Below are 27,197 nucleotides of genomic sequence, written 5' to 3'. Positions count from 1 at the left end.
TAGCTGGGAGGTTTAACCTCTCTGCCCCTCACTTTATTCTCTGGTTGGAGAAAACTTCAGAAATGGCCTTCTGCTTTAGGAGCCTTGAAGTCCAAAGCCTGCCTCATCTACCCTGTGAGCCATCCCAGAATACGCCAGAGTCCTCCCCTGTCACCCATGCCCTTTGTTGCCGTCTCAGTCCACCTTTTGAGGGTTGTCAGGTGTAACATTTGCATGATCTGGAGGCACCCAGGGCTGCTTCAGTGGTTTTCAAATCTGACTTCACTTCAAGTATTTCTCGAGGTATTAAAACAGATAAATGAAAGAAGAAATAAAGATGACCCATGATTCCATGACCCAGACAATCCCCTACTGACATTAAAAAATAAAATTAAAGCAGTAGGGAGAATTTGAGATCTTGATCCCTAGCACGTTTTATCAGTTTGGCTCAAATAAACTCTTATAAAAATTCAAAAAAATGCAGATAATATTGAAAGCGAAATTCTCCCTGTCCCCAGCACCCTTCTCCTCCTCAAGGGTATTGCTAACAGAATTTTGCCTCTAAATTATGTTCCACGTATGTCAGCATGTATATCATCTACTGACATAAGTATATATGTGGATGTACATATATATTTGAAACACATTAGGAATTGTGTTTAAACTGTAGCACTCTTCTGCCCCTTGATTAGGTTTTTAAAATTTTAGTATATCTTGGAGATTGTTTTATAGTGATATTCTTTTTTTATAGTTGCCTAGCTTTCCATAGACCAGCCAACCCCCAGGCCACCTGTCCGTGGCCTGTTAAGAACCAGGCCACACAGCAGGAGGTGAGCCATGGGTGAGCGAGCAAAGCTTCATCTGTATTTGCAGCCGCTCCCCAGCAGTAGCATCACCGCCTCAGCTCCACCTCAGGTCATCAGGCATTAGATTCTCATAGGAGCACCAGTCCCTGGTGCCAAAAAGGTTGGGGGCCGCTGCCACAGACCATCTGTTGGACGTGCTGCATTTATGTAATCACTCTCTTACTGATGGATGTGTTAGTGGTTCTCGGTTCTTTGCTATTACAAATAACAGTGCAAGAACCATCCTTGTCCACGTACCTTTCACAAGCAAATTCCTAGCAGTGGCTGGGATTGCTGAATCTCAAAGGGTGCATATTGCATATGCATTTTTTGTGCGTGTGCCTGCAGTTTCAATTTTAATAGACAGTCGATTGATTATACAGTTTTGAACTGGGGGAATATATTTTTTTAATACAGATTTCCTAGACTCCACCCCAGACCTGCTAAATTTATACTTTCTGGGGGTAGTATTCAAGAATCTCTGTTTAATGAAACGCAGCTTTCAAGGTGATTCTGATGCAACTGGTTCTCTGACCACCACATGAGAACCGTTGCTAGAAGGAGAGAGAGGATTTGCCCAGACACTGAGGTCTGGTGGTCAGTTAAGCTGTGGCAACAGGGTAAGGTATGAGTGGGACCGCAGGGCGGTAGACCGATCCTGCTTGCACTGTGCTGCTTGCCCACAAGGCCATTTTGCAGGAGAGCAGTCTTCCAGCTCTTATCCTGTTCGGCTCTCTGGAAAGAAACCGTATGAAGTAGCTCTAGGAGCTATTTCTTTAGTTCCTTTCACTCTGTGGCAGGTTAGCACTAATTAATATATGTCAGACTTAATCCCAGTTCTGCCTGGTTTTTGTACCCAAAGGGTCCTTTTGCCTCAGTAAACGCAAGCTTTTCCATATCAGGTTGACTTAGAAATTCTGGTTCTGGAGACGCTGCTGGAAACTATGCCTGGGAAGTGAGGAGAAGCAAATACTCCATCAGCACCTACCCACATGCCTGTGAAAGTGTTGTTTTAACACTGCAGAATCTTCCATTGAAGGAAAGGAGCCTCGTTTTCTTTTCTTTTCTTTTTTTTAAACTCAGTATTTTCTAACCACAAGCTAATGTACATTAAGTATTTTTTCCTTCCCTGACCTAGGAAGTCCTTTGTTCCTGAGCAGAGACCCAGCACATTACTTGGAGAGATTGCTGGAACTCTTGGGCTCCTGTTGAAAGCTTATCAGACCAGGTTACAATCACCATGTCATTTGGCTCCCCTCCCTCTTAGAAAGTCTAATCTTTAGTTCCAGAAAAACTTAGGCCATTGAAGGCTTTGCAGATAGAGCTACACTTGTTTCGAGAGTCTGTTAGTGTTAAGCTTTCTATTTAGGCAGGATTCTCAGTTAACATGGACCGAGGCAAGGTTGGTTGATGTCTCTTGGTGCAGCAGGCAGAACTGCATATTTCCTCTGATCAGGATGAGGCGGTAATTGTAGTTGGGCTGGGGCTGGGGTAATGGTAACTGGGGTGGAAACAGTGGTTTATTTTTATTTAGTCATTCGATCAGTGGGTTCTGTTTTCGTTGTTAGGATACATGCTTTTCTGAGGTTTGTATGTACTAACCATCGCCCTTCCCCATCTCACAGAATGTCACACTAAAGCCCAGGCAAATTCTACTCTTTCTGTTCATCTGTGTAGGGAACTCTCAACTTTGGTGGGATCAGGGTGGGCAACGGACCGACAGAGGAGGATGCTGAGATTATTCAGCATGACCAGCTCTCCACCCATTCAGAAGATGCAGAAGAGGTAAGATCCAGTGGAGTGGGCTTCCTCTCCTTCTACTTCAGGTCGGCCCTAGTCTTGTGTACCTAAGTGGCCTCACTCCAGTCTTCTCCTTGAAAAATGAAAATACTAATACTAATGATCAGCCCGCCTTCTGGACCTCTTAGGGCACCACAGCTTTTTCCAGTGGGCCCCTGCTCTAAACTCCAGGTGTTGCTCGCAGAGCCCGCAGCAGCTGTATCCTACTGTCTGGCTTCTTAAACTCTGAATTGCATGCAAGTCTCAATTACTAACTGCTTCCTGGGCAGCAAGGCAAAGTAGGCCCCAGCTTCCCAGCTCTTATTACTAGAAATACAACCCACTTGTGACAGCGCCCTCATCCCTTGTCCCTTTCAAGGATGGTTCCAGTTGGAACTGTGATCACTGATACTTTTGAAGTCCTATCCAACCGATGTGCTCTTGTTGCAGAGATTTTATTTGAGCCTTTTAAAAATGTCATTTGCCTACTTTTTACAGGGAGACTGAAAAGTAGTAAGGCCAAGCTACATTTTTCCTACACCGCCACCTCCAAGCTCAATTTTTTTTTAAAACCCAGTCTCCTTGCCTGACCACCTATACCACAAAGCCTCTGAAGTGAACTTTTGAATCTCATCCATTCATTATATTCTTTTTTAAAGCATATAGAATAGAGGTTGAGGACCCAGGTGACTGGGCTTTTCAGTCTGACTGACCACTTCCACTATGCGAATGACTTTTTAAACAATTGAAAGGGTTGGGGTGCCTTTTAAAAACAGGTATCTTAATGCTGTCAGTCCTGCTGATTTTGCTTTCCGTATGTGCTATGCCTCCAACGTGTTAGACCGTTTAACATGAACAGTCCTCCCCAAGAAGTGATCAGTAGCCTTGTGTTCGTGACTTGTGACCTTGTGTGTGGCGTGGCTTCCCACTAAGTGTAACTTTGTGTTTTCAAGCCTACCGAGGATGAAGTGGTAAGAAACAAGCTGCTTTGCCTTGATGTTTATCTGGGGCTTCTCTTCCCGTCCTTGTGATCACTCTGCTGACCCTGCCGCATCTGGGGGCCACACATGACACTCGTGTATCCTGCATCTCACTGGCCATTTCTAACCAGTTCGTGAACCCATGTTCTGAAAAAGCTCATCTCCATTAACTGCATCTCATGTCGGTCACCTCTGTCTTTGTTTCACTGACTTCGCTGATCTAATACCTCTGAGAATGGCTTTGAAAGGAGCTACAAGTAATGTCTGCGTTGGCATTCTTGAAGTGACTCCCCTTGGGAGTTAAATCCCCCTGGCCTCTGCCTTCCTCTCCTTGACGTTATGTATGGTCGCTCTGCCACTGGGAGTAGCTGTTTCTCCCCTGCTCCTCTGAGTGCTTATGAGTACAGCTCCCCCTTCCTCCCTGTCTGAGATGTAGCCACCCTCTTCCCGCTGCCCTCATCGGCTTGATGATGCTTGGAGTGAGAACCGCGAGGCTCGCTTGGGCTCAGCTCTACCTCCGTGTGACCCAGATGGGAGGTAGACAGCTTTCAAAAGAAGGCTTTGCCTCTTGGATGCATCCCAGAAAAAAAAATCCATCTGCGTGAAAGGATTTTATATTATACCAGCCACACACAGAGAAAAAACAGGGAATAGAAAGTTAACTAAATGTTCAGGCATATCTGGAGTAGGCCTTCTAGCTCAGCAATAATTCATTTAGCAATGTACAGATTTAGACTTGGGTTTTTGAAAGGCCTTGCTGCACTGTTTGCATCTTCCCCCAAAACTTCTCTCTAAAATACCTATACCCATGAACCCTTCCCTTTCCTGGCTCTCCTGGTCCTCTCTAAGGGGGCAGAGGAATGGGAATGGGAAAATCTTTGCTCTTCTGTGTAAAAACAGACAGTGCTCAGTCTTCTGAAGGCTGGAGAGGCTCCTGCGCTGGCATCCGGGAGCTTCTGAGTTCCTCTGGACCCTTCATCTGTGCGGTCACTGCCTGGAAGGGCCGGGTTCGGGTGTGTTCCATGTCAGTGAGGAGCTCAGCCCTCTCCCAGTAACACCACCTCCAACAGTACGCTCTGTCTAAATGTCTTCCTACTTGGGCTCCCAATGCCCTGGTCATTGTCAGAACAGTCCCTATTAGTAGCCCTATCCCAGGGGAGTTGGACATCCAAACAAGATGGACTGTAATTCAGCCACCCCAGTCTCTGGATCCCCAGCTCCCTCCAGGGTTCGGCTTCCCGTAGCTTCCTAAGGAGTCATAACACCTTAACAGGCACAGATGCAGTCTAGTTTTCTACAGCCAAATTTAGATAACTATCACAGTTATCTAAAGATTTCAAACAAAGCAGATTTTTTTTAGTTTCAGCCTATCTCGAGAACTTCCCCATTTTGTTTGGCTGTGAAAACCTGTTTGCTCCATGCAGGTCATTGTTTCAGCCCACTGGAAACAGCAGTTCCTCTCCCTGGGGGGCACTCGGTCTGGTTGCAAACCAGGGCCAGGCCAGTTGATTGTCAGAAATATTTGAAGGCTGTAACCATTCAGCAGGGGTCAGTGGCACCTCTTCCTACCATGCCATCTCACCAGATGCATTCATCCCACCCATCCATTCATTTACCCTGCATGTGCCAAGCACTTTGTTTAGTGCTGCAGAAACTGCAAGAAGAAAAACATAGTCCTTGCCTTCAAGGAACTCCCAAGCAAACCGAGAAGACAATCTGGGTGACAGATGCTTTGATCAAAGTGTGCCCAGGATGCTGTGGGAACACAGAAATAGGGTACCTGACCAACACTGGGTGGGGGTGGGGAAGAGGAGACCGGGAAAGGATCCCCTAAGGAAATTATTGCTAAGCTTAGTCTGGCCAAGCAGGAGTCTTTGTGGAGGGAGGAAGGGAAGCAGAACCATGAGTACATATAGTTATCATAAAGACAGAAAGGCTTGCGAGCCCATCATGCTTTGGGGATAAGCAAGTATTCAGCTTGGCTAAAGCTCAGAGTCAAGAGTCTGGTGAAAGATGAGACTAGAGGTTGGCAGAAAAGAGCCGTAGAGTGTTTGGACAACAAGAGGCTGTCAGGGGGTGGTAGAAGTAACAGCACATGTGCATTTTTGGAATACCCTACTGGGGACAGGATATATCGGATTGGAGACAGGACACAGTCTGGAGGCATGGAGACCAGCTAGTCTGCTGTGAGTCAGGAAAGAAGGGAGGCCTGAAGTGAAGTAAGACATTTGCAGGGGGAGCTGGAAAGGAAGGGAACAATATGAGACTGAAGAAGTAAAAGCTACTGGTCCCGGTGCCTTCATGAATGTAGGCGTGAAGAGAGTGAGTGAAGATTCAATATCGACTACCAGGCTTGGGGCACTAGTAGTGACAGTGTGTTAGACATGGGACATGGAGTAGAAGAAGTAGGTCATGGGGTCAGAGGACAGCAACTACTTAGTTTGAGTGGCTTTGAGCTCGAAGCACTGTGGTATCCCAGGAGGAGACATAGCACAGCTAGTTGGAAATGGGCAATGTAGAAATGGAGGTGTCACTCCTAGGGGTGGCCATTGAAGCCCTGAGTGGCGTTGCTACAGAAAGATGTCAGGGCTGAGGCTGGAACTCTGACATTTAAGGAAGAATCAAGATGGAGACCGAGAAGGAACATCCAGAGAGGTAGGAGGAAAACTGAGGGGCGGTGAGTATCTTAAGAGGGAGGAGGAAAAGGTGACAGTGACCAGAGGCTTAGTCAGGACACAGAGTGTTAGACATCACGACGAGAAGGTAAGGGCCGGTTTGTGGAGCAGAGCACGTGGAAGCCAGGGAGAAGCAAGTGAGGGTCGGACGGGCAGTGAGGAAGCAGATAGAGAATGGAGATGGAGTCCGCAGGGATTCGGGGTCAGCCATAGGTGACTCGTCAGTGGATCTGAGTGACAGACTCCCTTAATTCTCATCCCATTATCTTCCTCCATTATATGGATAAGAAAACTTGCCCAATGTTACAAAGCAGGAAGTTGGGAACAAAGGACAGGAGAAAGCGTAATGCCTGGAAGGGAAGCTGCCTCCCTCCCCTCCATCCTTTTTATTAATGGGAGAAACTGGAGGTGAAATAATGCCGAAGGGGCTGCTTCTGAGGGAGCCCAGCAGTCACAGCTTTGATAGAGCTCTTGGGAGTAAAGACCTGGTCCTGGAAGCCAGGGACCTCTTTTTCCTCTGAGCATGGACTTTGAGGCAACAGTCAGCAGCAGTGGTGGGAAAGAGCTCCTAACAGCGTTGTTGGGGTTGAGGTAACTAGGATTACCCTAGTTTTCAGGGTAGGTAGGAGGCTCGAGGAGCCAGTTCCAGAAGAAAAGCCCGGCAATACTCGGTGTAGTCAGAGGTGAGGGAAAACGGTGCGTTGGAGCTGGCCCCTCTCCCCACCCGGCACACCCAGGAGGCCAGGGCTGTTCATGCTTTTCCAGCTCAGCCCCTTCTTACATCCTGCCCTTATGGGATTTCCCAAGGCAATTCTCATGTCCTTTGGGTGTGGAATCATGTGAGTCTTGAAAGAAACTGTGGTGAAAAATAGACTCTGACCTGGGGGCAGGGCAGGCTGGGAAGGCCCATTGGGCAGCTGCCCTCTGCTTCTGGGGTTCCGGTCTGAGCTGTGGGGAGGAGCCCCAGAAGGGAACCACCTCCTGTTCTATAGTGGCTGTCAGTTGCTCCACTGGGAGAGTGAGAGGCCATGGAATGCACCTGGTGCTTCTAGAACATCTGTGTGCTTGTTCCAGCCCTACCTTTTTATTCTGGAAATAATTTTTGATGTGGAAAGGAAAACTGGGAGAAAGGAAGTGTGAGGAAAACAGAAACAAAAACCAATAAATGTTCTGTCTGGTCTTAATCAACTGTCCAAATAGGAATTGGTAAAACTTGCCAAAATTGCCCTGTGTCATCCGTTCAGAAGTCACAAAAGGAAAAGGAAGTTAGTTGTCTTGCTCCCAGCAGTTTGTAGAAACTAAATTCAGTGACTGTAGAAGTTTAGTCTCCTCTGGGCAGTTTCCAGCCTGTGTCCTGAAGCACAGCCCAGGGAGAAGCCCTTCCGGGCCTCCTGGCTTATTTACAGAGGGATGCTCCCTGTCAGCACCAGAAGGTGGGACCAGCCAGGGCAAAGTCAGCAGCAGGTCCTTGGAGTCCCCGGTCCAGAGGTCCAGACAGTCGTCTTCTCTGAGCCCTCTTAACTCCCTCACTGGAGCTCACAGCCCAGCAGGGAGGAAAACAATGTGCCGAGAAGACTCTCATGAAGATGTAGCTCATTAAAATGTAGTGTATGGAGAGGAATGGGGCTGTCCCGGTTGGGGGCTAAGCCAGGCAGGATTTCCGGGGACGGCATAGCTGAAATCGCCACGAGAGTGCTCCTGGGCTCCTGGCCCGTGGAGCCCAAAGCGCCATGTGGCCACAGCCCAGACCTTCACACATGCCCCTCCCTGCCTTATATCATCTCTCTGTTTCCTCCCACCAGTTCGACTTTGGAGACACCATGGTCTACCAGGCCATCCATACTATCGAGTACTGCCTGGGCTGCATCTCCAACACCGCCTCCTACCTGCGGCTCTGGGCCCTCAGCCTCGCTCATGCTCGTGAGTGTATTTCTCTCAGATCAAAAACTGGTTTTCTACGTTGTCGCAAATAGCTGAGTAATACAATAGTAATACAGTGGTCCATTGTATATATGGATGTCGTTAACCAATGCCACCATAAAAAAAAAAAAAAAAAAAAAAAAACGATGGTTTCCCCTTTTTGGGGCATTCTCTCAGGTGGGGGGCTTAAAGAGAGAGGAAATTACATTAAGGCTCTGGGCTTATCCAGATTCTAAGTCCAGGGAGACTGATGTCCAGGTGGGAGCATCAGCACTTCTGCCAGGGTAGCTAGCGACGCACAGTGTCCCACTAAGGTCGTGGGAAGCCAGGCTGCGAGGAGCGCTCCGGGTGAGGGGCGGCAGAGCGGAGTGCAGGACCCACAGTGCCTCTCGCCAAACTGAACCAGATGTCGTGTCTCCCCGGTCCCCAGAGCTGTCTGAGGTACTTTGGACCATGGTGATCCACATCGGCCTGAGCGTGAAGAGCTTGGCAGGAAGTCTGGCGCTGTTCTTCATCTTCGCTGCCTTTGCCACCCTCACTGTGGCCATCCTCCTGATCATGGAGGGCCTCTCGGCCTTCCTCCACGCGCTGCGGTTACACTGGTGAGGGGAGGGGCAGCGGGGGCGGGGGGTGGGGACGTGTCCTTAGCTGCACTGAGGGCAGCTTTGCTCCAGAACAGAATCCAACCCAAGGACCTATCTTAGTAGGAGCTTCAGGAAATGCCTGCAGCTCACTTTTCATAGCCTCCAGGGAGATTCTCCAGGGTGTTGTCAGAGTCCCTCTCCCTGCCTTTAGCATTCTTCAGGTTTAAAAGACCTGCTGCAGTTTTATTTATTTATTTCCTTTGGTTGGTTGGTTGTTTTTTTTTTATCTCCCTCTGGCATAGAACTTTCTCTTGTCTTCAGAGCGATGAAAGCAGTTCTGGAATAGATTCTAAGTCCAGAAAACGGCTAGAGCACACTGTCCCCAGTGTTGTCCCTCTTGTTCTGGTATTGTGCCAGTGTAGGACCCCTGGCAGCTCCATGGGGGTGGAGGACATGGCGTGTAGCTCAGTACACTAAAGCAGTTTCAGAAGGGTGGGTTTGGGGTGCTTTTTTTTTGTTTGGTTGGTTGGTTTTTGGTTTTCGTTTTTTTAACGCCTATAGCACCTGGTCTTCCTAGGTGGTCTCCCATCCAAGTACTAACCAGGCCCGGCCCTGCTTAGATCCCGAGATCAGATGAGATCCAGCACCTTCAGGGTAACATAACCATAGACTTTGTTTGTTTTCTTTAATGTAGTTTGTGGCTCTTAATGGCCCCGCGTAGCAGAGAGAGCTCAGCTTAGCGAGAGCAGGGGTCTGGGCTGGGCTGTGACTCTGTGACCGCAAAGTGTAGGGTTTGCCACATGCAGCAAATAAAATTATAGGTCACTCAAGTTAAATTTGAATTTCAGATCAACAATGAATAGTGTGGTATAAGTAGTTCCCAAACGTACATGGGACATACTTATACTAAAAACTAGGCGTCCTGTGCAATATCTGGCTGTCCTGCCTCTTTGGGTCTCCTTTATGTTGTGATGCTCCCTTTCTGGGTCTCGAATCCCAGTGGCTCTGGAAGCTCTGGACCCTCCAGAGAAACACTCCCCCCCCCATGTGTGCACGCAGAGTTTTACCTGTTTAGGGGTCACAAACTCACTCGCCCGACTTTGGGAACCCACTAGGTGTTAATGATGTCAAAGTCAGTAGAGGCCCTGAAAGGCCTCTTTCCATCGCCTGTCCAAACCTGAAAAAAGTCCAAAATCTGAACATAGAAACCTCTTCCCCACCCCGTTATCTTTGCTTTTTCTCCTGGGTTGGTTACAGCTGAGCCTCCTCAAAGATTCTGCTGTTTGTCGTTCTAAATTACAGAGGCAAAAAGGGGAGATGTGGCTGGGACTTACTCTTCCCTCAAAAGCTCCTTCAGAGGAATCTGTCCTGCTGCGTCAGTACGCGCTGCTCTCTCTGGCCCGGCTCTCTCTCCCCCTCACCTCTCTCCTCCCCACCCAGCTGTTGTTTACTGTCCAGCCAGGAGGCCGGGAGCATGGCATGATTCAGACTGCTGGCCGCTCCCCTGTTCTCAGCTTATCAGTGTGCTCTCTCCCCAGCACACTTCCTCAGCCACTAGTGTGAGGGAACGTCTGTGCGGCCAGCCCATGGTGACTCACTTTTTCTTGTGCTCTTGGCTTCCTTCCTTTCCTAGTCACTTCTCTGTCTCCTGAGCCCTGGGCTTGAGGGATCGGTTACCACCCCACCTCATGCCAGCCCAAGTGGGGAGCCTGTTGCCTCTTCCCCAGGCGGGCTGGCGAGCGGTCAGGGTGCTGGACCAGAACTGTTAAGAGCAGTGAGCCAGGCACACCAGGATGTGAGGAAGGTCGCCTGAGCCTCAGCAATTTGTGAGGTCATGTTTTGTTGCCAGAAGGATTACTTCTTCCTCAGGCTCACCTGTGACCTTCGAGTGAAGGTGTCTTCCCACATCCTCATGAATGAGCCCAAAGAAGTGCTCAGTGACAAGCGCAAGCTTCGGAATCAGGCCTGCCTGGGTTTGAATTCCAGCTCTGCCCACACTGGCTGTGTGACCCTGAGGAAAGCACTTATATAACTACCACATAACTCTCACTTTCTCACATGTGAAAAGAGAGGATGATCTCCACATGACAAGGTTGCCATGACGAAACCTGAAATAATGCACATACCAAGTGACTGTCACGGTGCCCTGCACGTTGTAAACCGTTGTTCGAAGTGCTGATCTCGGCTTCTGTGCTTAAAAGTCAGATGCTCTGTGGAGAGGGCACCTGGCTGCTGTCCCTTGTAAAGTAACTGCTTTAAATCTGCTTAGAGAGAGGCGAGACAGTGGGAGGATACACGATGCCATCTGAATGCCTCTCACACGGAGTTTGCAAGGAATAGGCCTATCGACCACATTGGTTTTGGTCGTGGAAGTCCTGGGTAGAAGGAAAAAAACAGTAAAAACTCCTCCACTACAGCAGCTTTTCAAAATCCCATCATGGGAGGCAGGTTTAGAGCTCATCCTCACCACTAAAAAAGAGGGAATGAAATTGGTGCTAGTGCACCCCCTCCTGGCCGCATGTGGGTGTGCTTCGAGGGTATTCCTGGGTCTTCACAGTCCACGGGGATGGCAGGAGTTCTGAGTTGTGAGGGGTTGAACAGCTAGTCCTGCCGAAAATGGCTGCAGGGTCATCGCTGCTGTTTTTCCTGGTGTCCGGCCTGGGCATCTTCACACTCGTCACCATATCCCTGGTATTCAGCTAGGGTTTCCTGATTCCGACAAAAGGGCTGGGTCTCTTCGGTGGGGACGAGAAAAAAAAATGTGATTTGATAACAAATATAAACCACTAGGCTGAGATTCACGTAAGGTCGGAAGGAGGTGAGTGACATTTGGAAACGACAGCGAGCAGGTTAATGTGCCAATCTGCTAGTCCTGTCTCCTTTTGAGTTGTCTCTCCCTCCCTTTTCTCTCATAAACCATGTAAAGTGGACTGGGGTTTCCTGCCACCCTAATTAGATGCCTTTTGTTCCTCAGAAAAGGCAGATGCCAGGATATGCTTTGTAGTTCTAACTGTGGGCACCATACTGATTTTAGTGGGAAGACTTGCCCCATGGCTGACCTTCAGAAGAACCTAATCCCTTCTTATCTAGCGGATTCCACGTATATGTAGATGCGCACACACTTACACACTTGTAGATTGGTTAATGGCTAAAGGGAGAGAACTGAGGACCAGTTAATCGTAAAGAATGCAGTGGTACCGCATCAGGACATCCCGGGATAGTCGAGTGAATGGCTGCCCCAGGAGAAGTAAGAATACCTGAAGTGCAGTCCCAGGCTGACATCAGCATCCTGGCATTTGAGTATGTTCCAGGCCCTGAACTGCTCAGAGAGTGACAGAAAGCGCCAGAGAAGCAGCTGGGCCCAGAATCATCTTTCTAAAACTGCCTCCCCTCAGTCACACCCCTGCCAGGAAAAGGAAGAGGCCCCGGAACTCCCTTCCCCTTCACTCACTCCAGGAAACGAGGGTTCCTGTTACGCAGCAGGAGGGACCTCTTTGTGGACTCCTAGTTATCCCCCGGGTCGCCGGGTGGCCTTTGCCAGGTACTGGAGCTGGAAGGGGTGACAGAGAAGCCCCTCTGACTGCCTGGGGCTGTCCTCACAACTGTGGAATTCTGAGGTACATTTTAGCGGCTTGGAGTATGGCAGGGCCTGGAGGCTCCCCAAGCAGAGCCTCTAACGAAGAACTTGCAGGGCGGCCAGTGGGGCCCCGTGGCACCCCCGCACAGGGAATTTCATGTTTGTACTTTCTCAGGAAGCACACGTTTCCCTGGTTGGGAGGAAGAGAAGGGTGGGGAGACCAAAAGGGAAATCGCTTTCCAGCTTTGTGTCAGGAGTTTGAGTGAGCACAACTGAGGTGAAGTCAGGCTGACCCAGAGATAGACAAGATGTCCCTGTGGTGGCCACCTTAAGTCTCTAATCTTGAGCGGCAGCTGGTGGGAGAGGCAGTATCAGGTGGCGTGACAGAGGTGTCACCCATCTGCTCACACAGCAGAATGCGGGTGCCCCATTCCAGGTGTGTGTCCCCTTTCTTCCCCACTGGGCCTCATGGGTAGATGAGACAGAGGGATGCCAAGAGAAGGGCGGTGACCCCACGGACATCAGAAAATTTCTGAAGCTTCTCCATTTGCCCAATTTAGAATTAGAATTATTCGTCTGATTAGCTAGCCAGGTCAGAGTTCCAGATGCCTCGTGGACCCGAAGGTGACTTGCTTGCCCATTATCTGGCTACATCTGTTGAATGAAAATGGGGCATGTCAGCGTATTTTCAGTTGTTCAGAAATCCCTTGCCATATGTAAACAGCCAACCCAACGTGAATTCAGACCTGACAGCAGTGGGCAACAAGCAGGAACCCAGCCTCATCCTCACCACCTTCCCCCAGAGGAGGCCCCAGTAGCTGAAACTGGCAGAAGGACTTCTTAGGTTGTTGGGATGTGGGAGCAAATCCAGGTTCTAGTTTGAACTTGCTCTTGCAAGAGATCTGTAACTGGTTTGAAGCTCCACATCCTGGATCCCGTTTTCCCTGAGGGGCTCAGCCTGGGCACTAATGGGAATTCTCTAGTCTGAGAGGCTCTGGGACGGTGGCCCAGCCCTAGAATGTGGGGCTGTGGGAGAGAAGGCTGCCTGTTCCTACACCCACGCAGAAAATTCTGTTCACCTCTTCTCCCTAGGGGTGGAGCTGGCAGCTCTGCAGTCAGTGTCCTCAGCCAGCACCCCAGGGCTGAAGGAGCTGCAGAGGTCCACCCAGTACCACCCACAGACAATCCGATGCCCTCTGCTGGGCCCCAGGCCACTCCCTCTCACTTTTCCCTAATTCCTACCCTCCTGGCTTGGCGAAAAGACAAGCCCTGCGTGGAAACCGTTGCCTGCCCCAGCTCCCAGCTCGGCCTGTTCTTGCAGGGGTTCTGGTGCCCCCAGGGTCACACAGCCCTGAGTGGAAACTATGCCTCAGGGCAGCTCTCCTTGGCTTTTCTATCCTCTGAATCATGCGTTTTTCTGCCCTTATTTGGTGGTGGTTCGGTTGCTGGGCAGCCATCCAGGGCGAGTTTGCAGAGAGAAGCACAGCCAAGCAGCCTGGCTCTGCTCACAGGAGCAGGCCTCTCTTCCTGCCCCTAGAGTCTGAGCGGGCCCCAGGGAGACAGGCGGGGATGGACACTGAGCTGCCTGGGAAGAGAGTTAAAGCTCTGTTTTTCCTTTCAGTCCCCAAGAGAAGAATTCGTTCTCAGATGTTTTTGTAGTTGGAGCATATTTTTGCCATGGTGTTGAGGAGACGTCCCCTCCTGACTTCCCCGCTTTCCTGGGAATTTCCTCCCCTAAATTGAAAGCCTCCACTGTTCACTCACAAACCCTCCCTTCTCCTTCCTCCCCGCAAGAACACAAACAAGAAAACAGTGGTGCTTGCAGGGTTCCTCACTGGGCTGGCAGCTGCCTGGGCTTCCCTCAGAGGTCTTCCGAGAGCCCCTGCCAGGAGCTGATGTTTGGGGGGCTCTTCTTCGTTGCTGTTAGGGACTCAAGCCGGCTGAACTTTTGCACGGGGCTCTCTGCTCAGCAGGACAGAGCAGGAACTGAGGATGCACCATGCATTGGTGTACTGAGCTCTTGCTGAGGGCAGGCGCTGGGCTTCGGTAGCGGAGCCGTGTTCACTGTGGGAAGCCGGCCGAGGTCTGGGCTTAGTGGGCCGGCAGGAGGGCCACAGGTGGCAGCGCTGCTTTCTGAGCTCACCCAGGAAAGTGAGGCTTCGGGGAGCGTGAGGTCAGGGCATCTTTCTGGCCCAATTATGAAATCCCAAAAGGTTTATGTGGAATGATGACATCCCTCTTCCCTTTCCCCAGGATTGAGTTCCAGAATAAGTTCTACAGCGGGACCGGTTTCAAGTTCCTGCCCTTCTCCTTCGAGCACATTCGGGAAGGGAAGTTTGACGAGTGAGCCCCTCGTGGGGCTGTGTGCCTGCTGCCCTCCATGGTGATTAGCTGTACTCCTCTTGCCTGTTGGTTGTGATCCCTGGATATTGGGGCATTTATGTCATCCCTGCCACCCTCCCCCAACTGCCTCTGAGTCATTTAGGTAAATCCAGCCCTCCCTTGAGTTTCCCACCACCTCAGCTTCATGTGTCGTAGTGTAGGGATTTTCTAGAGAAGCTGGGGTCTGGCTGTCAATCATATCACTGGGCACCAGCCTTGCCCTTGATCTCCATCTCTGTCCAGCCAAAGACAGCCCTCTCTGTCCCCTGCTGGTGATGGTGTGCATTTACATGTGAGCCCACAGCCCACGGAAGGAGCACCTTTGCCATCCATACCCAGACTGAGCCCCAACTCCTACCATTCTACTTACTAGTTGGGGTGGGGGTGCTCTTTAACACTCCACCCTTGGGTTAGCAGGGGTGGGTCCAGGAAGATGGTATTTCTGTCCTCTACCATTCCCCCTCTGGTCTTCAGAGCACTTGTTAATCAAGAATTCAGCTGGACCCAACTGTGCCACTGTGTATGGCTTTTCCCTGTCACCCCCAAGGGTCCCAGGGTACCCAAGACTACCCTCCTGACCACCCTACACACACTCTCTCCTCCCTCCCAGTATCCCCTCCCTTCCCTCTCCCATTTGTACCCTAGGTGATATAGCACAGCTGGGAGTGACCCAAAACAGGTCCTGACTGACTGCTTCTCAAGCCACGTGTGGGCCCTGCGACAAGCAGGGGTTTAAACTGATACTTTTTCCCTGTGCAAGCCCTGAGGCCTTTCCCCACCTCCAATCATGAGTCTTGAGTATAGGACTGTAGTCATCAGGGTGGTCCCCCAGCAGGCCTGCCTTGCTCTGCCCACCAGTGCCCCTTCCCACTTCCACACTGAGCCCAAGTCAGGGGCAGGGAAGGTCAGCGTCATTTACGGTTTGCTGATTGGAGAGGCAACTGGCAGGGCCTCTGTGCATGGTCGTGAGAGCTACGTGGCCCTGTCCTGTGGACTGGTGGTGAACGCCCCCAAGAGGCCGGCTCCCATCACCCCACTCTGACTGCAGGCCTTAGGGCCTTTTAATCATGTGTTGGTGTAGCAGCCCTGGCTGCTTCAGCTAAATTGATCCTGTCGCAGTCAGTGGTTGAGGTAAGCCCCTGAATTGGCCAGGCCCCTGATCTCTTCCCACCCAGGCTTTTCTGAGTGAGCTACTTGGAGCTGCTAGCTCGACTCTCCCAGGCTGGGCTGGCCTTGGACGTGGGTCCCCTGCCCCAGTTTCCCAGCTTCACCGTGTGCTGGCAAGTGTGACCTGACCCAGACCTTGTGCAGAGCCCCGTCCCCCCTGGTCCCTGTGGTTTACATGATGAGCTTTGTTCTGTTTACAGCGGGGCTTGAAGCAGAGTTTCTGTGTCAGGAACCCTGCCCAAGGCCCTTCTGTTCAGACATTCCTGTGCTGAATAAAGTGTGTTTGAGTCTACCAGGGAGGCTGCCTGTCTGTGCCCACAGCCCCACAGTCACACTTCCCCTCCCTCCTCCAGCATTTCTGCTTTTCTCTCTGATCAAAGGCCACAGCTGTAGTGGCCCTGGCCAGGCAATTTGTGAAATTCTCACCTTATCTCAAGTTTCCCAGGCACCTTCCCACTCCCCATGAGCCAAGGTGGCTTTACGGATACTACCCATTGTGGGGAGGGGACTTGGTGACCCATCTTTGGCTCCCCTTCCTGCACTATAGACCTAAATGTGGAGGTTGGGGCAGTGGAGGCCTGGGCATCTGCCCACCCTCTCTCTCCCTCTTTTCCAAGCTCTCCAGGGCTCAGCAGCCTGGCTATTTTGAGCCCTGGTGCCCTTGGCCTTGGTGTAAGTGGAGGCTCAGCATGGGGGTGTTCCTCAGGGCAGCTGGAGAATGTGAGGTGCCGAGGTCGGCAGGCAGCTGAAAAGCCAGCAGACTGTTCTGGCAGGCATTCTCCTAACTGCCACGTACAGCATCCACATTCCTCCCAGTGCCCTCCCTCCTGGGGCCTCCCGGGCAGGAATATGAGCAGCGGGCTGACAACTGCTGCTCCAAGAGGCTCAGGAAAACCTTCATTTCATGTTCCTTATTCCCCGCCATCACCAGCCTCAAACCCTGTCCTCCCTGACAGGCCAGCTGCCCTGAAAGAGGCTCTGGGGGCAGCACCCTCACCTGGTTCCTTAAATAAGTCCAGAGTGAAAATTCAGGTGAATGAACTCTTTTAGTCTCTACTCTGTTATTGACTCAAAAAGGGAGGCCTAATAAAAATAGATATTTGGAATCGATGGAATAGACATGAGAGTCCAGAAGTATGGTCAATTGATTTTCCACAAAGAGGCTGTGATAATTCGATGGGGGAAAGAACAGTATTTTCAACAAATGGGGTTATTAGTACAATGGTATCCACATGCAAAAGAACAAATTTGGACCACAACCCCACGCTATATACAAAAAGTAACTCAAAATGGATCATGGACCTAAATGTAAGTTAAAACGAAAACTCTTAGAGGAAATCATGAGAATACCTTATGACTTTGGGTTAGGCGATGATTTTTAGATATGACACCAAAAACATAAGTGATAAAAAAAAAAAGGCAACTTGGGCTTTAGCAAAATTTTTAAATTTTGTGCTTTAAAGGACAGAATCAAAACAATGCTCACACTGGGAGAAGATAATTGCAGATCATATGGAGTTGACCCTTGAACTGCACGGGTCCCCTTATACATGGGGTTTTTGGGTTTTTTTTTTTTCAGTAATTGTATAGTCAGCCCTCTGTATCCCAGGTTGAATGGCCAATAACACATGAAAAGATGCTCAACATTAATCATTAGGAAATGCATGGAGATACCACATCACACTCACTGAAGAGGCTACAATAAAAAAGCTAACAAGTGTCGGTTAGGATGTGGAGAAACGAACCCCCATTCACTGCTGGTAGGAATGGTGTGGCTGCTTTGGAAAGCAGCCTGGCAGTTCCTAAACAACTGACATAAGACCCATCAATTCAACTTCCAGGTATCCACTCAAGAAAAATGAAAAATTGTGCACATAGATTTGTACACAATGTTCATGGTAGCATTATTCATAATAGCCCAACATGGGAACAACCCAATTGTCCATCAGGGATGAGTGGATAAACAAAAAGCATTTCCATACAATGGATATTATTCTACAATAAAAAGGAATGAAGTACTGACACATGCTGCAACCTGAATGAACCTCAAAAATATGCTAAGAAGCCAGACACAAGACCACAAATGTACTCATGAATTTATGGTCCGGATTGTCAGGTCTCAGTGAAGCTGCTTAGAGACAGAGAAAGGGTCAGACCACCCATCTACTTTGTCTCTAAAAATTGGGGGGTAGATGGGTGGTTGCTTAGGACTGGCTGCTTGGTGGGGTATGGGAACAGGATTAAAATGGGAGATCCCCTTCTTGTGGACTCCCTGGACCCCAGACATCTACTGAGTGAGTCTGCCCCTGTCCAGCCAATGCCCCTCATCTTGAGGTCCTAGAACCAGCATGAAGAAGGTAGCTTTGGGCCTGCTTAGCGTTATAAAGATAGGGGACAGTTCTATCACCACTCTGTCTTGTTATTCAATGAGGACCTGGGTGGGACCACGCCTCTTTCTGCCTCAGGAGCCCTGGGCTTTGGCACTCCCCTCAAATCTGAGTGACCTGCCTGCGCTCCCAGCTCCCCAGCCTACCCATGGCATGTCCTAAGTATGAGCTGCTCCCTGGTGGCCATACAGGGAAGGACTCATTGCCCCGCATCAGCAAGGTGGATGGGACCCTAGCTGGGCTGTGACAACTGCATGGCAGAGCAGAGGGACGAGCGGTCCTGGAGGTATTCTATGGTATACAGGCAAAGAATCGGGCTGTCCAGGAATGAAAGAGACAAGATGGAAAGCGAAGAACCAGGCCAATTTGTTTTACACACATGAACTGAAAAAGCAATAAAGTGTCACTTGGTAAAAGAATCGAACAGTACAAAAGGCCCTATTATAAAAGTAAGTCTTCCACCCCCAGCACCCCAGTACCCCACTAAGACTACCACTGTTTACATAGCCTTTTTGTGTTGTTGTTAACGCAAATGGGAGTGTACTACACCTACCCCTTGGTTTGACCTTTAAGAAAAAAATAGTTTGCAGAACATTCTGAATCAGCACCAACACATCTTTTCTCTTTTTTAGCAAATGCTTGATACTTCATACCTTAATTTCTTCAACCAGCCTCCTACTGTCCTCAAAGAGCTCCTAGCCTGATGGGGAACATGAGAAAAGAGACTGTGACATGCCCCACTGATGATGCTCCTGCCCAGCGTTCATGAGCTCAGGCCTTGAATATGCTACCACCCCCCCCCCTAATGGTATCCCCAAACCCGCTGCCCCTGCCAGGAAGCCCCCACCACTCTGGGTGAATCCAGAGCCCATCAGGGCTGCAGAGCCAGGACCAAAGGCAGGGGGACTGTTGCTTTGTGTCTGCAGCTGGGGACGAAGGGCAGAGGAGCCAGGCAAGCTTGGTGGACTCCCATGTTCTCTTTCAGTCCAGGTTCCGTATTCTCTAGATTGGCAATAGTCCTCTGACCCTTTCTCTGTCTCTAAGCAGCTTCACCGAGACCTGACAATCTGGAAAAATCTACACCTGCCTCCAAAAGGACTCAGAATCCTTTTAGAAAACTGCTTTTCTAAACGGCCCACCACAAAGCCCCACTCATCCCCTCCTTGCCCAGAGAGGCAGCCTGAAAAGTTGCAGCATTTGGGAAACAGTAGCAAGAACACTGGTCTTGGAATTAGGAGTTCTGGTTCTAGTCCCAGACCGTGCTCTCCCGCTGGCATTCATCTTGTCCGAGTCACTTCCTTTCTCCGGCCCTCAGTTTCCCACTATGTAAAATGAAGATAACTCCTGTCCTCTGCTGCTGTTACCCTTGAAGGATCCCAATGCAAAGACGCGTCCACCGGGCCCTGCCCCATGGCCAGTCCAGACTCACATGGCCCATGACCCGCCCCCCAACTTTGTGCCTGCTCTTATAGTTCCTCAAATCTGCCCAGCTCTTTTTTACCGTTCGGGGGTCTTCATATATAGTCATTTTCTCCACCTGGAATGCTTCCTCTGCTTCTTCTCTTAGTCGATCTCAATTTAATTCATTAAATGAATGTCACTTCCTTTTGGAGGCCTTAGGCTGGGTGCCCTTCACAGCATCAGAACCACAATGTAAATCTTTACATAAGTATTTGGTTTCTAGGTCTCTACCAAGAAGGAGTGACAGTGCCTGGTACAAAATAAACTCCAAATAAATATTTATTGGATGGTTGGATGGATTGGAAAGAGAGTGATTTGCGTGTGAATGCGCGCTGCACCTGAAAGTGTTCGTGAAGGACAGCGGCCCTTCACGTGCGGCCCTAGGCTTCTGATGTTACTAGGGTCACGCGCTCCCGCACCACAAGCAGTCAGACTTCCTCAGGTCGCTGTCTGGGACCCGGAAGCCTGTCTCCCCGCCGTGGGCTGGTGCTTTAACCTTCAGTTCCACGTGACCTGAGGCCCGCAGCTGATTGGACCCGGGCCGTCTCGCCCCCGAGGCCCGGCGCCCGAGTTAGTTTCCGGCAGGGCCTCCGCGGGGCTCAGACCGCTGGGCCATGGAGGTCGTGGCTCTGGGTTTCCTGCTCCTGGTCGTGGCAGGGAGCTCGGCCGGAGACGAGGCCCGGGAGGCGGAAGCCGTGCGGGCGCTGCTAGCCCGGCTGCTGGGGCCCGGGCCGGCAGCCGCCTTCTCGGTGTCGGTGGAGCGCGCCCTGGCGGCCGAGTCCGGGCTGGACACCTACCGCTTGAGCGGCGGCGGCGCGGGGGCGCGAGTGCAGGTGCTCGGCTCCACGGGCGTGGCCGCTGCCGCAGGGCTGCACCGCTACCTGCGTGACTTCTGCGGCTGCCACGTGGCGTGGTCCGGCTCCCAGCTGCGCCTGCCGCAGCCGCTGCCCGCCGTGCCCGAGGAGCTGACCGAGGCCACGCCCAACAGGTACCGGCGGGACCCGCCCGTCGGATCCCCTGCTGCTGCCTCCAGCTGCATAGCGCCCAAACCTCTCAAGTCCCCGTCCCACCCCAGCTAACCTAGTAGGAAGCGCTGGCCTCAGGGTCGCACAACTCTGGCTTCAGATCCTAGTTCTGCCTTGTCCAGCTAACTCAAAAAGAGTCTGGAGACTTTGGCTAGAAATAAGTGATAAAAGACTTATTCAAGGGTCTTAAGATTTATAAACCGCAAACACAACCAGGCCATACCCAGGGTGTTCTGAAGAAGAAAGAAAAGCCAAGAGTTCTTAACGTAAATGATACATTCTTAAGAAGACGGTGTTACGTTCTTAGCCTCTGCATTGGTCCTAGATGGTAATCCTGTGCCCTGGATAGTAACCATTCTTTCTCTGGCCCTTCAGGGGATAATTAGAGAGTTATCTGGAGGTTTGATGTAAATCCAGACATTGATGCAGGACTGGAAAGTTCAAAAGGTTAAATTCCAACCCAGTTAAAAACAAGAATAGACTCATTTCCCCATGCCTCAACCTACTTGATTTTAGTAATTTAGCAGCTTGACTCCATCTCATTTCTTCACTCTGTTCTTCAGCCTCCAAAAGCAGTGCGTCCTTGAGCAAGTCTCTCAGAGCCTCAGCTGGCTCATCTGAGACATGGAAGTAATGACATCTACCATACAGTGTTGGTTGTGAGGATTTGAACGGTGATGGGAGTAGAATTTGTGATGCATAATTGGTGATCAGTAAATGCTATTTCTTTTCTTCCCCACCCTTTCTTCAGAGATGCTAACTGAGGGATGACACCCCTCCCTCTCACAGGCCTCTGTTCTAGCACTTGCCCCACTGCATGAAGGTGACGTGTTCTCCCTTCCAAGACAGGGACCAACAGTGCCATAGAGTACTTAAACATTGTGCATAGAGTAGGGGGCTCTAGAGGAGTTAAATAGAATATGCTCTCTGGAATATCTGGGGCTAGAGGACCCTGGAGGAGTGCTGGGGGCATGTGGTTGGGTACCTCAGAAGCTCAGGACCTGAATCTTAGGTCCACCTGGGGCAGATCCCGGAGTGAAGCAGTGAAGGGGCCACATTTGGAACCCTGCTCCTAGATATGGGGTCAGGCTGCCCTCTGAGCTCTTCTAGAACAATGGCCTCTCTCTGATGGGGGACATCCTCCTTGCCCCAAGGCACACATCCCTGCTCATACCCCTGCCCGCAGGTACCGCTATTACCAGAACGTGTGCACACAGAGCTACTCCTTCGTGTGGTGGGACTGGGCCCGCTGGGAGCAGGAGATCGACTGGATGGCGCTGAATGGCATCAACTTGGCACTGGCTTGGAGTGGCCAGGAGGCCATCTGGCAGCGGGTGCGTGTCCACTGCATGAGCCACCCCAGGTGTCCCCACCCCCTATTTCTGCATCAGCACAGTGTCTGACACACAGCGAATAAGGGCTCTAGAAGTGTTTGTGACATGCGCGATAGCTCCAACCCTATGGAAACTAACATATAGGAGCACTTACAGAGGGCTGGACCCAGCATCCCACTGTAAACACTTAAAGAAGCTGCGGTTCCCCTTGCTCCCCGCCCCGCTCCACCTCCAGTCAGTCTGCTGCTTCAACAGATTCTGTCCTTTAGAAGCTCTTGATCTGCCTTATTCTCTCCATCCCTAGTCATGGCCCTGGTTCAGGCTCTCTTCCCCTCTCCCTGGTCCCCCATCCCCCCTTCCCCCACTTTCCCACAAAAGCCTCTAAACCATACCCCTGGCTTTTCAAGTTCTGCCAGAGTGTCCTTTTTGAAATGCAAATCTGGTTGAGGCCATGCCTAACACACTTGGGCATGCCCAATTGCCTTCAGTCTTTACCTGAGCTTGGAGCTTCCATCCCTGGGCCCTGAGGGCACTGGCAGCACCAAGGGCAGGCAGCTTAAGCTCCCTGCAGAGCTGTCCTCACCCATCACTCAAGCCAGCCTTGCTCCATGAAGCCTTCTAAGGCCCCTTCCTGGTTTTGGGGAGAGCTTCTTTGTGCCTCACCTCACCTGTGCAACAAGAGTGACATATTAGTAAACTCATCTGTTCTCAGATCTGTTTCTCCTAGATTGTGGGCTCCTTGCAAGCTGGGTTACATTTTGTCTTAGTAACTGTAGGGCACAGCACAGAGAAGAGATGAGTGAATGTTGAATGAATCAGTGAATGGAGATGATTATATTTATGTGTGGGGATTGCCTTCCTCCTCAGGTGTACCTGGCTTTGGGCCTGACCCAGTCAGAGATCAATGAATACTTCACTGGTCCTGCCTTCCTGGCCTGGGGGCGCATGGGTAACCTGCACACCTGGGGTGGCCCCCTGCCCTTCTCCTGGCACCTCAAGCAGCTTTACCTGCAGGTAAAAGGATGGGGAAGGGAAGGGGCAGAATTGGTGCCAGACAGTCACGGGTCCAGGGAGGATGGCATTTGGCCAGCCTCAAGGCTCTTAACTGGACCCTAGGAACTCTGAACTCTGTGTGCCCTGGAGGAGCAAGGCCCTCCCACCTCAGGCCATGCTCACCAGCTCTCCCTCCCATTCCTCCCAGCATCGGATCCTGGACCGGATGCGCTCCTTTGGTATGATCCCTGTGTTGCCTGCATTTGCAGGGCATGTCCCCAAGGCTATCACCAGGTGAGGCTTCCCCCCACCCCACCTCCCACTCAGCTCAGAGAATTCATTTTGCCCTGCCAGACTTGATTTAAGGAAAAACTGGAGCTGTGTGTAGGCCCTGCCTTGATTCCTGGCTCTGCTACCCATTAGCCGTGTGACATTAGACAGATTACATGACTACTCTGTGCCTCAGTTTCCTCACTTGTAAACTGTACATGCATGGCACAGATTCTTAGCAAATGTCAGCTCTTATGAGTGGTAGTAGGGGTGCACTGGTCTCTGTTTTCCCTTCATCTCCTCCTCTGGACTACTCACCCATCCTCTCTTGTGACAGAAAATTCTTCAAGACCCAGCAGAGACTTCCCCTCCTTCAGGAAGCCTTGCTGGGGCCCTCAGTATTGTTTGCCAACTCCTTCGTGTCCATGAGCACCTGGTTCCCACCACTCTCACAGTACTTAGTGCACACCGCTGGCCTCACTGGCTACCCCTTCGTCTCTCTGACTGGGTAGCAGAAGCCTCATGCTTACAAACCGAACATTTGTTGGGCGGTTTAGGGCTGCCAGACCAGCCTCTGCACTGGGCCCTGGGGAGGCAGTGACAAAAGTGCACTGAGTTCTTGCACCTGGTGGATGATAGGTTGGCAGGGGGCTACAATACAGTAATAGGGTAGAAATATTAGAGGCCTAGCCTACTTCTCTGTCAAAGTCACTTCTGTCTGAGGAAGAGGGGCAGCAAGGGCTCAGAGCAGAGGCCATACTGGGCCAGACCTTGAAAAGTGAGTGTTGTTCGTTTCAACCAGTGGCAGGGGAGAGACAGCAAAACCTGTCCAGAATAGGTGAAACTTAAAAGATATCAAGGAATAACTAGCTGGATAAGCAGGGAGGAAGGAGGAAAGAACTCCAGGGATGGGGCACGGTATGTGCAAAGGCACGGAGGCATGAGAGACCAGGATGAGTTCCAGGAATTGCAGATAAGTTCATGAGGCTGATGATGAATAATGTGTCAGCCTCCAGTAAATATCTGGACTGTTCCCCCTGCACCCCCAACTAGGGTGTTCCCTCAGGTCAATGTCACCCAGATGGACAGTTGGGGACACTTCAACTGCTCCTACTCCTGCTCCTTCCTCCTGGCTCCGGAAGACCCCCTTTTCCCTATCGTGGGGAGCCTCTTCCTGCGGGAGCTGACCAAAGAGTTTGGCACAGATCACATATATGGGGCCGACACTTTCAACGAGATGCAGCCCCCATCCTCGGAGCCCTCCTACCTCACTGCAGCCACTGCCGCCGTCTACCAGGCCATGACCACAGGTTTGGTGCCGGGGAAGATAGGGAAAGGGAGCCCCTGGACCCTCAGGGAGATGGGTCTGGGAGAAGGGACTTGGGATAATAAGACTTCACTGTGACACATAGCACTTAACAGTATACTAGGCACCTGTCACACGCATCATCTCATGTAATCACACTAGCTGAGAGGCGAGCTCCGGAAACAGACCACCTGCTGAAACCCTGGCACTGCCACTTGCTATCTGTGTGACTTGGAACAAGTTACCTCTCAGTGCCTCAGTTGCTTCATCTATAAAATGGGGCTCCTTCATAAGTAGAATGATGTCTGGCCCAGAGTATAGTATCATTAAGTGCTGCCTATTGAAAATATTTTATTTGGTTTCCACCTCCGTGCTGAGATACATATCACATGCCAGAGATTAGGGGATGTGCCCAAAGCTGATAGATACTCTTCCTGGAACACACATGTGAACTCAGCTCCCCTTCCTGCCAGTTACAGGGGAGGGGCCAAGAGGGGCCAGGTCAGGAGTGGCTTGGTGGGGTGGCCTCTGTGTCATCCAGGAAGGGAATAGATTGGCTCAGGCTTCCTTGAGCACTGCCTCAAGTCTGATTCAGGAGGACTGGAGGCCTTAGCCCAGAGCCTGTTAGATCTGCAAATTCAGCCTCCCTCCCCCACCTCCTGAATCAGAATGTCAGGGCTGGGGCCCAGGAATGTGTGTTTTAACCAGCCCTCTGGGTAATTTTGATCCTGGAGCTCCCAGTTGGAGGCAGAAAGAGACAGGAAGGGTATATGTAATGAAATGCCCTGCTGGTTGGGGGATACAGGGGAAGGAGGTGTCCTGTGATAGTCATTTAACTTCTCTAGACCTCTGTTTCCTCATCTTTAGAATGGGGTGAATGTTCCCCTGGCCCCCTCTCCTCTCATCACCCCTATACTCTGTCCCCCTGACCACAGTGGACCCTGATGCTGTATGGCTGCTCCAAGGCTGGCTCTTCCAGCACCAGCCCCAGTTCTGGGGGCCCGCGCAGGTCGGAGCTGTGCTCGGAGCAGTACCCCGTGGCCGCCTTCTGGTTCTGGACCTGTTTGCTGAGAGTCAGCCCGTGTACATTCGCACAGCCTCCTTCCAGGGCCAGCCCTTCATCTGGTGCATGCTGCATAACTTTGGGGGCAACCACGGCCTGTTTGGGGCCCTGGAGGCTGTGAACCAAGGCCCTGCGGCTGCCCGCCTCTTCCCCAACTCCACCATGGTAGGCACTGGCATGGCCCCTGAAGGCATTGACCAGAACGAAGTGGTCTATGCCCTCATGGCCGAGCTGGGCTGGCGGAAGGACCCAGTGACAGATCTGGGGGCCTGGGTGACCAGCTTTGCGGCCCGGCGGTATGGGGTCTCCCATGGGGATGCAGAAGCAGCATGGAGGCTACTTCTCAGGAGTGTCTACAACTGCTCTGGCGAGGCCTGTAGGGGCCACAATCATAGCCCGCTGGTCAGGCGGCCATCCCTGCAGATGGTTACCACTGTCTGGTACAACCAATCAGATGTATTTGAGGCCTGGCGGATGCTGCTAACAGCCACTCCCACCCTGGCCACCAGCCCGCTCTTCCGCTACGACCTGGTGGACATCACTCGTCAGGCGATCCAGGAGCTGGTCAGCTTGTACTATGGGGAGGTGAGGACCGCCTACCTGAACAAGGATCTGGTTACCCTGTTTAGGGCAGCAGGCATCCTGGCCTACGAGCTGCTGCCCTCACTGGACAACATACTGGCTACCGATAGCCACTTCCTCTTGGGCAGCTGGCTGGAGCAGGCCCGGGCGGCAGCAGTCAGTAAGGCTGAGGCCTCTTTCTATGAACAGAACAGCCGCTACCAGCTGACCCTTTGGGGGCCAGAGGGCAACATTCTAGACTATGCCAACAAGCAGCTGGCAGGACTGATAGCCAATTACTATACCCCCCGCTGGCGGCTCTTCATGGAGATGCTGGTTGAGAGCCTGGTCCAAGGCATTCCCTTCCAACAGCACCAGTTTGACAAGAATGCCTTCCAGCTAGAGCAGACCTTCGTCTTCAGCACACAGAGGTATCCAAACCAGCCCCAAGGCGACACTGTGGACCTAGCCAAGAAGCTCTTCCTCAAATATTACCCCCGGTGGGTAGCTGGCTCTTTGTGACAGATTACCCCCCAGGCCATGTTCCCCCTAAGCTTCGGGCCTGGGCAGGTTCCCAGGGCCTGGAACTAGGCAAGCACCGCTGTAGGTCCCCACGCCTGGGCGAAGGAACTCACGACCTGCTGGTAGGATCGGGCTTAGGAAGTTTGGAGGGAAGTGAGCTGCCCTCCTCCACCACCCCAAATTGGGATCAGAGTACTGTTTTAATACAACTTAATAAACTGATGAATCACCTAGGACTGTCTGTCAGAATGTCACTGCCATGACACCTGGGAAGACTCAGGGCTACAGCATGGACATTGGTGTGGAGCCAGTTCTCTCTGCCTCCTTGTCTTAGTCTCCCCATTTTAATACCAACCTCTGACCTTTGAACTGAGAATGCCTTCCCTT

At 51.3% G+C, this 27,197-nt stretch overlaps 2 protein-coding genes, 1 long non-coding RNA gene and 1 pseudogene across 6 annotated transcripts in view; 2 read left to right on the top strand and 2 right to left on the bottom strand.

The window, feature by feature from the left end:
• ATP6V0A1 (ATPase H+ transporting V0 subunit a1) overlaps positions 1–16,180 on the top strand; it is a 50,857-nt gene extending 34,677 nt beyond the window's left edge. For all 4 annotated transcript variants that reach the window (XM_039873421.1, XM_039873419.1, XM_039873422.1 and 1 more), the window contains 4 exons: positions 2,502–2,609; positions 8,061–8,178; positions 8,609–8,780; positions 14,593–16,180. In XM_039873421.1, the coding sequence (XP_039729355.1) occupies positions 2,502–2,609; positions 8,061–8,178; positions 8,609–8,780; positions 14,593–14,686 (492 nt within the window). In that variant the 3' untranslated portion in view covers positions 14,687–16,180. The remainder of the gene's footprint in view (positions 1–2,501; positions 2,610–8,060; positions 8,179–8,608; positions 8,781–14,592) is intronic.
• Positions 9,315–9,433, bottom strand: LOC120611362 (uncharacterized; annotated as a pseudogene).
• On the bottom strand, positions 12,648–13,745 carry LOC120611097 (uncharacterized). The gene is made up of 2 exons (XR_005655079.1): positions 13,130–13,745; positions 12,648–12,993 (listed from the first exon to the last, which is right to left on the bottom strand). It is a non-coding gene; the product is annotated as an uncharacterized LOC120611097 (long non-coding RNA).
• Positions 16,181–20,284: 4,104 nt separating the features above from the next.
• Positions 20,285–27,043, top strand: NAGLU (N-acetyl-alpha-glucosaminidase). The gene is made up of 6 exons (XM_039873423.1): positions 20,285–20,724; positions 21,948–22,095; positions 22,963–23,109; positions 23,297–23,382; positions 24,412–24,668; positions 25,600–27,043. The coding sequence occupies exons 1-6, from the start codon at positions 20,351–20,353 to the stop codon at positions 26,808–26,810; spliced, it is 2,223 nt and encodes a 740-aa protein (XP_039729357.1). The 5' UTR covers positions 20,285–20,350; the 3' UTR covers positions 26,811–27,043.
• The last annotated feature ends 154 nt before the right edge of the window (positions 27,044–27,197 follow it).

This window comes from Pteropus medius, unplaced genomic scaffold (genome assembly GCF_902729225.1).
Source record: "Pteropus medius unplaced genomic scaffold, Ma_sr-lr_union100, whole genome shotgun sequence".
In the NCBI taxonomy this organism is placed as follows: domain Eukaryota; kingdom Metazoa; phylum Chordata; class Mammalia; order Chiroptera; family Pteropodidae; genus Pteropus; species Pteropus medius.
This window is presented reverse-complemented; position numbering and strand designations above follow the sequence as displayed.

What these genes read in the sequence shown, in the direction of transcription:
- NAGLU (XM_039873423.1), top strand. Translation starts at nt 20,351, where the DNA reads ATGGAGGTCGTGGCTCTGGGTTTCCTGCTCCTGGTCGTGGCAGGGAGC. An exon ending in AGGAGGCCATCTGGCAGCGG is followed by an intron (nt 22,096 to 22,962) that starts GTGCGTGTCCAC and finishes CTTCCTCCTCAG; the next exon opens with GTGTACCTGGCTTTGGGCCT. An exon ending in CTACCAGGCCATGACCACAG is followed by an intron (nt 24,669 to 25,599) that starts GTTTGGTGCCGG and finishes CCCTGACCACAG; the next exon opens with TGGACCCTGATGCTGTATGG.